Below are 11,380 nucleotides of genomic sequence, written 5' to 3'. Positions count from 1 at the left end.
TCACTTCATATTTCCCAACCAAAGTGTTGTACACATTTCTCATCTCTCCCATGCATGATACATAACCTGCTCACTTCATCCCCCCTCAATCTGTTAATTCTAACAATATCTGGTGAAGAGTAAAAGCGGTGAAGCTCCTCATTATGCAATTTACTCTACAAATATTATTCTCAGCATTTTTTCTTCTCAAACACCATCAAACTGTGTTCTTTCCTTGAAATGGAGGACAAAGTCTGAGACACACACAAATAACAACAGGTAAAACTATAAGTTAATGTAGTTTAAATTTTACATTTTCACACAGATGAGAGAAAAACAAAAGATTGTAAGCTGAGTGGTCACAAGCATGCAAATCAAAATGCGGATTCTAAGACCTGACAGCAGCTCCTCTGTTAACACGATTTTAATACTTTTAATACAGCAGATACAACACTTTTATTTTAGTCTTAGAGTTACATTCACACCTTTCCAGTCTTTTCCTGCCTTACAACACTGGAAACTATTTAAGATTTAATTTTTTTCTCAGTCATAGAGTAATGAATGATTAGAAGTTCGAACCTGCAGCTTAATTTCGATGAAGAAGAAGCATGGTCAGAGCCCCATACAAAGATCATTAAAAAATATTTAACTTAGTCAAAACTGAAGAAAAGAAAATTCATTATAATCTTTTCTCACAAGATCTCTTCAAATGAAAACTTCATAGGAGGCCACTTTCTTACCCATACTATAAATTAACAGCACTAATATACAAGTAGAACCTTAATTATTAAAAAGTTATGTTGGTATGACAATGTGCTAGATTTGTTTCAGAATTGTATTATTGAAACATTCAAGGAAAAGGTGCTTTGAGAACACGTCCTAGGCCCTTGCACTAAGCTACAAATACACTGATCAGTGGTACTCACAGAATCCAGAAGTTTGCTTCAAGTAACAAATCACATTATGTGGCAGAAAATAACACAAAGCCGTACTACAACTGAGTTGCATTGCAATTTTATATACGTCACTGCCCTTGATGTTCATTTAATGAAGATACAAATCTATTGTTGCAGAGCAAATGAACTCCATTCAAAGGCATATGTTACAGTTTAATTTAATTGAACCTTGTAAAATATTCACTGTTTCGCAAAATACTTACGAGAAGTGCTGCAGACCTTAACAAGATGCACATTTTATATATGAATATTTTTAAAATTTAGCATTTTTGAGAAAAATGATAAAGTTAAATTTGAATTTCGAGTCATAAACGACTTCTACTGGGCCAAAATTATATCCATTCGACAAATTTTCGTGTAGACAAAACTCCCAATGCTAAATTTGATATGTTTTGGAGATGAAATATGCGAATGAACATACATATGACCTCTCCAATATGCTTTAAGAAAGAACATTTGCACATTTTTTGAAGAATTTTGGCATAAAAGCATACAGACCATGGAGATAAACCTCTACACATTCTGAGCTTTGGCTCTAAATAAAGGTAAATGACGAGATGCACACTCCAGCTGTTCTGCTCACAGACACCATTACACATGATGCTGGGTTGTGGTGAAGGGAATAATCCTTGTTCCTACTGGGAACTGGACCCCAGATGACCAGCACATAGTGAGGTTACACTCAGACATTACAATGTTGTCTTGCTGAATGTGCATAGATTCTCAGACTGAAAATCTTACAACCACAAATATGATTCTGACAACAAAAGTGTAGAAAACTTTATCAAATAGAAGCTTTAACAACAAATTTATCTGATGTCTGAGAGAATACTCTGCAACCCAAAGCCTGCTACGGGCAGTAAGAAGCCTGCAATAATACCACTAAGCAACTTCGTTCAAATGACGATTATACCCTCTGAATGTATAATTTTCATAGTCCTGGTACTGACATTCTGTGAGCACAAAAAACACTGATGCCTGTCACCTATGACAAAGCATCAGCCACAATCAAAGAGAGTTCTGAGGTGTAGGCCGAGAAATGATGCAGATTCTCTAAACAGCTGTGGTAATGCCTCTGTTATTGCTTCATTGTCCTTTCTGTCTCCTATTAAACTGTAATCTCATTATTGTTGAAGATTTCTGTGTTCTGGGTTGTTACGCCGTGTAGTATGGTAGAAGTTTACCAACGTTACAGAGGTCATACTGTCTCCGTCATCAGGGTAGTATGACCTCTGTAACGTTGGTAAACATCTACCATACTACATGGCGAAACCACCCAGAAGACAAAAATCTTCATACTCACCGCTGTGAAAACCTCAAATCTTACTCATTATTGATGCATTTCTAAATGTAATAATCAGATGGCTACTGCTATGTAATCTTCATGAAGAAGGTATTTGCAGTATAGAAGATTTCAGGCTTTAATGGTAGTGATGTTTTAATGCAAATCCTGTTTTTGGGTGATAAAGCCAGATATTACCCAGAATATTCACACTGACCCCCACTTAATGGTACCTTCACCTTGTCGTGGTGGTGGGGCTTGAGTACCTCAATGATCCCAAGAGCTATGCTGGCGGTAGCATAGCTACTGGTAGGGTCTCCCTAGCCAGATTGGATGTGAAAATACAAAATTATGGATATGGAGCAGTGATCCAATGAGCTTTGGCATTTATTTATTCTTTTCTAAGAAATCATAGAAATAATAGATTTCATGAGTATAATCCTTTGTCTGTTCTAAATATATGGGGCAGTGACAAATTCTGGTCTACAAGTAGGAAAATATGGAAATGCAAATTCCCCCAACAGTTGCACGACGATGCTGAGGTATATTATTTGTTATTATTTTTACTGCTGTTATTACTGTTCTTATGCCATTATTGTTTTATGCAGTAAAACATTTTTGATATCCCTACAATTTTAGTTGTCTGCCAGCAAAGTACTAGCCAGACCAAGGCAGGTAGTGACAATTGATATGGGGAGGAATATTCTTTCATAAATTATTTATTAAAGTGTGCTATAGTTAAACAGAAGAAATGCTGAACAATTTCTCAAAAGACTGTGTCAGTCACCAAATCATCATATCCTACATATTTCCTGCTTTCACTTGACAGCTGTTTAGAAAATCTGTTTACCTATCATGTAGTTATACAAAGATCAATGAAAAAATAAAACTACACAACTGTAGTACCGCTGACTAACACGAGACATAATGACACACACAGACCCAGAGCACTTACAAAGTCCTGATCACATTTGGTTACCTCTCAGTACCTATGAGCCCAAAAATGCATATCTCATTTAATTTTGCCCAATATATGAGGTTTTTCTTTTCCAGTAGACCATATCTTGATTCTGACAACACATATACTACCAATGACAGTCCTTAAGATAAATTAATAAAACAAAAAGAAAAGAACAGAAAGAACACTTGTCAGAATAAGGGCCCAAGGACTGTCTGTCTTTGCTCCATAAGGTACACACAAGAAACACAATTTCACCAAGTTGTTGATCCTTGGCTCTACAACCCATTTGTGGGTTTTCACCACCTATTCAGAGGTTTCCTAGTCTTTGAAGTGTGCATTTGTGAGTAGTGAGTGACCAGCCCACTGACTCTGCACAATTTCTACTCAATCCTGATTTGACTGCCAGAGCCATCTAGTAGTGAATCAGGAGAGACTTGGGTGAGAAATAGCCGCTGAATTTTTCTTACGAAACATCTTGCATCATGCTCGTAAGGTTCTTTTGCATGCCGTAAATCTACGACATGGGGCCGCCGGCTTTACTTCCCCTCCGAAGGAAGTTGTGCTACAGATTTTTATCACCCTTAAAAATCCACCGACCTCGTTTGGGTTTGAACCCACGAACCTTGGGTCCAGTGGCGAGCACGCTAACCACTAGTCCACCGAGGGCGACAATTTCACTAAGTACCCTGTTTAAATATGATAACTAGAGTTCTACGCTGTGATTGGAGAAGGATTTGGCACAGTTTCATTTCACCAGAGGCATATGGTACAACTATCTTCTGACATCTTGGTGCTTCAATCAGAAGTTCTGCAGACTTACCATGACAGGGTGCATTTTAGGGTTCTGAAGGATTATATATTTTAAGTGTGACTGTCACTCATACTACATATTTATAACATTTCAAATGTCAGGTTATATTGGCTCATGAAGTATGGTCATGAAAACAAAATACTGTGTGGTCACCATGTTAATATTATATCTATACATCATCTTCAAAAAATGGCATATTTTCTAAAGACCTGTCTTTTAGAACTTAAAGATCTTTCAGTGAATGGTCACAGTGATTTCGCCACCATACAAACTTGCCAATTGTTAGTATTGTTGAGAGGGAGGGAGATCTATAGTATGATGTTTGCAACCAAGTGAATTAATATCTACAAGACAGAACCTTCAGAACCCTACACCTTGGTACCAACACACCCATGTGTCTAGCTTGGATCTTGGCTAGGGGTGCCTGCACTCGACGGCGTTGCGGCAATGCTGGAGTATCCATTCAGAAAATATGTCACCATCTCACCTTTCCCCTTGACCTTGATGGTGCCCCGACAGGTAAGAGGGTAGCCCTTGGCATGCAGGATCTGGTACATCTCCTGTGTCACCTGCACATAAGTTCAATATAGCACAATGACTAACAAACGAAATGAGTAACTAGTGAAATCTCTAACTGACTAGATCATTTACTAAATAACTCACTGACTGACTAACTAATTAACTGACCAATTAAGTAATAAACTAACTCATTAAGTAACAAACTTACTACCTATACAACTGACTGACTAGATAACTAACTAACTAATTATGGACATGACTTATTTATTTACAAGCCAAGTATATAAGTTCCTGAAGAAGTAATTCTCTAGCAGAACCCAGAAATTCAACACTTTTAATACCAAAGCCCATCAAGGGACATAATCTTGAGCTAATTCCACCCAACTCCCATCCCAAAATACCAAAGACCTCAAACAAAAGGGCATTTTATGGCTAAGTGTTGTTAACCCCCTTTCCCCAATCTGTAAAATCCAACACCATGTGTTGTTCGATGTCCAAAATACAAAATCTCATAAAGGCCCATTCACCTGTATCTGGTCCAGTACACCTGTGGAATCCATCCGACTGGCCACGTTAACTGCATTCCCCCAGATATCATACTGAGGCTTTCGAGCACCAATCACACCAGCCACCACAGGTCCAATGTTGATCCCTGGCACAGACCACACTCATTACTTCATTACTTTCTGGCCATGCACTGCATTAGCACACCAGTGAACCACAAAATCGTCATACTTCAGAGCCTGGTCGACAGTCCCGTAGTTCAGTGGTTTAAATTAGTTGTTCCCAAATGTTCTTCTTTGCACCATCATTGATAATACAAAAATATTTTGTGCTAGAAACTGTGACATGTTTTCATTTAGAAGATCAATGTTCCTTTACAAATCGAATGCCAATGTCTCACCTATTCGGATTCGGAAGTTATTGAAGGAATGCTCATTGACATAGGAAAGTTGCTCCCGTATCCTCAGTGCGTAATCTGCCATTGCAGTCACATGATGGTACCCACGCATGTCGCATGTGCTCTTTGTGAGACCTGCAATATATGGTCCATAACATGAATCATACAGTAAATTATGAGATGCTGCGGTCTGAGCCTATTTGTCTTCTAATGGCTCCGTGACATCTTCTTCTAGAACAATTATTTATTAAATAACGTTATAACCAATCACATCTGTCTGTAACAAAGTGAGGAATTAGCATAGCAGCTGCTAAAATTCACTATGTAGTACTGGTCAGTACACGATTCATATCGAGAGTCCCTGAGTTTCTTATCTTATCTCAAATTATTTGTCCTTCTGTGATTTCTCAAACTTCCTCAAGGTGGGACGGTATGTTAAAAAAGGTACAAAAACTTCCTTCCATTATTATTTATAAACACTTCGTATGATGCTATATCTGATACCTTTGTTAAACGTTTGTTGAAATGTATATATATATAACTTTATTATGGGCACCCAAAATGCCTACTAAAATTAATTTAAAATTTCAAAATGAATTCCTCAACTGTATCTTCTTTACTGTCAATAATTAAACTGTCTTGACTTCATCTGATGCCTTCAGAATGACAAAAAATTAGGTAATGTCACATGGAAAGGCAGCGATCAAAGTATATAAGTGAGTTATTCAAACCTGAGGCAGCCATGTAGGTGGCGCCCGTTGACTTGATCTTCTCAATGTAGCGGAAGCGACGTTCAGCCAGCAATTCATCAAAGTCTGCGATGATCTCATTGAGTAGTCTGAGACACTCCACACCCTCATTATTTGCTTCCAGTTCAACATAGAACTCAGAGAAGTTGGGAATGGAGGCAAACATGATGCACACGCACTCACACTGCTCATGGTACAGTTCCTGATACAAAAAAAACAACAACGGGGTTTCAAAGCCACGCAATAAAATATTCGGGCTTAAGAGAAAGAAGGCAAGACACAAATAATGTCTCTTCCTTCCTATCTTGACATCTTCTGGCACCTGACTGAACCATCTTGTTGTGGGTCATCCCATGGATTGATTTGTTTTAAATTTAAATTCTTATGCCCTTCTCAGTACCCCTGTTCGATCCATTCTCTTCAAACACCAAAACCAACGTAGAAATTTCTCTTCTAATTCTATTAACAAATTTTGGATTCCAACTTCTTCATTGAGGATGTTTCTAATTCTTATTCTTCCCTCAGTACATTTAAAACAATTTGTATCCAATGCTTTCATAAAAACAGGTTTCTTACCCAGACATTTCACAAGGCTGTATCAGATGTCATACCTATTTAGCCTCGGACGAAATATATTTTTTAACACAATGAATAATAAAATGGAAGTACGCAAGTATCGCCAAATATAAATATACTTATCGTATCTACCAGATACAATTCACATTTGCCCCCTAAGAAACTCCCAAAAATTTCTGTGAATCATATTTGTAGTGAGTGAAACTAACAAGTAAGAACTTCTTCTTTTTCTGGTTTAACAATGTTTGTACATTTTCCAGTACCCTTTACGGGTCCCCAACCTTTTTCAGTTGGCTGATCTATGGACATTCGGTAGGACTCCTTGGATGAGGGATCGGCCCGTCGCAAGGTCTCTACCTATTTACAGGACAACACAACACAGAAAACATCCATGGCTTGAGTGGGATTCGAACCCACGGTCCCTGCGACCAAGCGGCACAAGACCCACGCCTCAGACCGCGTGGCCACTGCGGACAAGAACTTAAATAAAAATTTTAGGCACATTTAGTACACTAGCAGAAGTAACAGATGTCTTTTAATAAAGTCGAAAGAGGCATATGAAACTAGTAACTTCATTCTTAAAAGAGCATTCATCCTCTAATTTATCTGCAAGAATCAGGGTGTACTGAATAGGATCAGGGCTGCCAATCTACTTCTTGGTGTTTGGTGAAGGGTCAATAAAGAAGAGTGCCACTTACATCAGATATGGAGGCAGCTACACTTACGTCTGCGTTCTTTTCACTGGACAGGAAGTGCTCTGCCACATGGACTGGAAGTATGTTTGCCAACAGCTTGTGGTTGTAAGCCTGCAGATGTTCCATATCCTCTTTCTCCTCTGGAAACGCAATCATCCACTTACATTTGGAACGCCACATTGCAAAATAACTTTTACCAAGGCACAGAAGACACATTTCATGATGCATGTATTTGCATCCGAGTGCAGTGCGCAGTCTAACTGGTGTTCAACCTGATTGAAAAATATCTGATGCCTCTATCATCAGATTCCAACATCTTTTGAACATATTTTTTTAAGTTACAACTTAAAACTGGCACATAATATGTCTGCCACGAGCACTAATGATGAGAACGACACACAAATAGCAGTAAAGTGACAGACTCATTACCTGTCAATCATACAGTTTGCTTCTTAAAACAATTTCCTGTCTTTAAGATGTAAGTTTTCAGCAACCCGTAATGAAATAGAATTTGAGGTTCTCACAGCAGCAAGTCTGAAGATGGCTCTCTTCTGAGTTGTAGCGCGGTGTACTCTGGTTGAAGTTTACAGACAGTTCAGACGTACTTGCTGCCTCCATCAGGGCACCCTGATGGTGGTGGCAGCAAGTACCTCTACTATCAGTCCATGTTATGGGCTATGTTTTTATGATTGTTTGCACACACCAAATATTAGCTTCTCCCATTTTCACAAATTTCTTCAGTCGATTTTAGTCGAGTGTTTTCGTTAACGAAATTGTTTGTTAACAACTCATTTTGAATCTCAGATCTAAAACTTCTTGACGATGGTGAAGAGTCAATTGAATAAAAATTTTCTTGGATATTATCCATCGTCTAGTAAATATAAAACGTAAAACGACGTTTCGGAGATGGGACTCTATCTCCGCCTTCAGGTTCCTACACAGTTGGGCCCACTAGATAGAGCTAATCCCTATCTCCAGACAAAGTAATGCCTTTTTATTTTGGGACTTTCACTTTTTACTTTGTCCGGAGATAGGAATTAGCTCTATCTAGTGGGCCCAACTGTGTAGGAACCTGAAGACGGAGATATTGTCCCATCTCCGAAACGTCGTTTTACGTTTTATATTTACTAGACGATGGATAATATCCAAGAAAATTTTTATTCAGTCATTTTGAATCATTTTACTAGTATGAAATAGTAATGTTTTGTTAATGAATACACGCATCATTATACATTAACGGCTGTCTGAATAATTTTACCAGTGGCCTGGAGCTTCCATAGGAAATCGAGCCTGTAGGTCGCCTCGGTGTGCTGGCTGTGGATGATAAGGGCTACGACAAAACTCAGCAGAATCACCACTGTGAGGTAGCGGTACCATAACATCTCACTCCTATTCCTGCAAACACACAACTGTTGATATGCGACTCACACACCTGGTAATACCAGCAGTACGAAGGGCAGTGCGTCAACTCACCCCACATAAAACATAATGAGTGCTAGGTAGCCAGTGCAGATGCATGACAAGATGACCAACTTGGCAAGGCTGATGAGGATTTGGTAAACTGCGCACATAATCATTACAAGCAGCACACAGAATGTGAAGTACTGAAACAGATAGTTACAACCATAAAAATTTGCTAACAAGGACAGTCACAAGCAGACCTGAAGGTGATGTGGAATGCATGGGCCAAACTCACGTCTAAGTAATCATGGTTGTGGCTAACTTGTGGGGGACATTGAGTTGTTGTGGTGTTCTCGGGCAGTGGCGACTCTGGCTGTCCCCTGCTGAATGTTGCATTCAACTCCATGGTGGGTTGCAGTACGTTTATGGGACACAGCTCTGACCGCAACGTGAACTGGCAGCAGGACAGAATGATGCTGCATCAACTACATAACTTAATTATACATCTCGTAGAATATATATATATATATCTTGACAATAAGAAACAAAGAATGATTTTTGGTCAATACTTTGAGCCTACAGATGGTGTCCATGTCTTATATAAACTAGAATGGAACATAAGTAAAAAGTAATTTAGTTTTGTCCATAGAGCATGGAACTTATACTTTAAGTGCTCCTCACATGAGATCGAAAGTAGCACCTCATATATATGACATGAATTGCTTTCCAACTGTCTGTCTGTTTGTTATATTTAAACTCCCAAACAATGATTAGTAAGTCATTACAATTTTTTTTGAATACCCTTACTTAAGTTTGGTAATAAAATACTAATTTTGGCACTACTGGACCAACAGGGCTGAAACATTATCCAAATGTCTAAATAAAGAGTCAGATCTCAATGAACATAAATATAAATCTGGGAGATGATTCAGGTAGGTGTCTGCATTTTCATTCTGTGTTAGTTTATTTATCGTTTCCCCCCCAGTCTATTTCCCAGTTCAGAGATTTCTGCTTCAGTAAATATTTTAGACACGGCAGGATTCCTTGGAAAGGGTCCTCTACCTACACAGTGCAGTGATGAGTGCTCACCATCGGAGACAATGTGATGGCATACGTGACAAGGAGCACGGTAGCTGCCAACATTTGTGCCACAGCCCGGTTTCTGCAGATCCCACGCAGAACTGGCAGTGCCACCTGCAAAGAAAACATGAGTTTCCACTGAGCTGACCTTTGTCTGGGTGTCACCCAGTAATAACACGTGGACTCGTGAAACTTGGTAACAATGCAATGTCAGTAGCCAACATGAGACGACCGTGAAAATTTCAGACACTGACGCATTACCATCTAATTAAACAAGAACAGTTTCATTAACAGGTGAGTCATTACCCTTAACCCCATGCATTTATAAAAGTGTGCACAATTTTTTTAAATTTAACACATTCAATGCCGCCGCGTTTTTATATTTTTCATCCAAGACCACCGCTTTGGTCTTGTATTTACAATAAGAAACATATGGTTATTATTTTGATATTTATGAATAATAAAACTTTGTCAACACATTCCAATTTTGGGCAAGAAAATATATAATGGTCACTTTACATACGTGTTATGTGCGTGGAAGTGGAAGTGGTGAATCCCTAGCCATTGACACACACACACATACATGAAGGAGCCTGTGATGGCATTTTACCTAGACAGACAAATGCTAGGCGCCACACAAATGCAAAGATCACTGACCTCAGACAACTCTGATGTCACTGGCACTATTTACAAAAGTTGAAAATATGCTATGCATACATTTCCTAACTTGACAATAAAATAATTCTTCCGTGTCTCAACTTATTGTGTATACTTTTTCTAATTTCTATATTTAGATTACATCCACGTACGAGTCTGGCTCGGCGAGCTTGACTCGTGAGCCAGGCTCGGATATATTTCACCACACATGCATAGCAGACTCGGCTCGTGACACCCCACCCACAAACGAGTTTGGCCCGATGGAACCCGAGCCGAGCCGGACTCGTACGTGGATGGGCAGCTTTACTCTTCCCAATTTGAATTAAGAAGTGATACTTGATGAATTAACCAATAAACCTGCTTTCTGAATCAGATGATTTCATGTCATCTTCTGATACTATCATATGATAATAATTATCTTCAAAAGTATCTGAAACAAAACTATTCCATTTCACAAAAAAATAATAGACTAAAATCACTGAGGGTCTTGTGATGCCTCAGGGCCCGTTGCCTGCGGATAAAGAAATATAGTAATTTCCCACGTTGGATCTAAAGTTGCAGCAGTGGTATTTAAGGTAGCCCAGAGTCTACCGCATTAAGATTCCAGAATATTATAACATGTGGCACTCTGCCTGACCTTGCTGCTCTCAGCCAGCACCACCAAGTTGATGAGAGTGACGATGCATCCACCCGCTATGAAAGAGCTGAGCATCAGGTGGGAACTGCAACACAGCCACGCATTCAACCAATTAACTCTTATCTCATTAGGTAAGTCAGTAAATAACTATCTGACTGATATCCTGAACGACCGCT

General features: G+C 38.9%; 1 protein-coding gene across 4 annotated transcripts in view; it reads right to left on the bottom strand.

Annotated features, from left to right (window-relative positions):
* Nucleotides 1-365: 365 nt before the first annotated feature.
* Nucleotides 366-11,380, bottom strand: part of LOC110830589 (adenylate cyclase type 6) — a 189,567-nt gene continuing 178,552 nt past the window's right edge. For 2 of the 4 annotated variants that reach the window (XM_087346745.1, XM_087346747.1), the window contains exons 15-24: nt 11,205-11,289; nt 9,920-10,024; nt 9,126-9,284; nt 8,903-9,033; nt 8,688-8,824; nt 7,433-7,569; nt 6,141-6,360; nt 5,413-5,544; nt 5,036-5,160; nt 366-4,558 (exon numbers count right to left, since the gene is read on the bottom strand). In XM_087346745.1, the coding sequence (XP_087202871.1) occupies nt 4,388-4,558; nt 5,036-5,160; nt 5,413-5,544; nt 6,141-6,360; nt 7,433-7,569; nt 8,688-8,824; nt 8,903-9,033; nt 9,126-9,284; nt 9,920-10,024; nt 11,205-11,289 (1,402 nt within the window). In that variant the 3' untranslated portion in view covers nt 366-4,387. The remainder of the gene's footprint in view (nt 4,559-5,035; nt 5,161-5,412; nt 5,545-6,140; nt 6,361-7,432; nt 7,570-8,687; nt 8,825-8,902; nt 9,034-9,125; nt 9,285-9,919; nt 10,025-11,204; nt 11,290-11,380) is intronic. The other 2 variants (XM_087346748.1, XM_087346749.1) reach the window with 2 other exon arrangements.

This window comes from Zootermopsis nevadensis, unplaced genomic scaffold, assembly GCF_977971745.1.
Source record: "Zootermopsis nevadensis isolate Lab colony 2312 unplaced genomic scaffold, Znev_1.0 Znev_ptg000010l, whole genome shotgun sequence".
In the NCBI taxonomy this organism is placed as follows: Eukaryota; Metazoa; Arthropoda; class Insecta; order Blattodea; family Termopsidae; genus Zootermopsis; species Zootermopsis nevadensis.
This window is presented reverse-complemented; position numbering and strand designations above follow the sequence as displayed.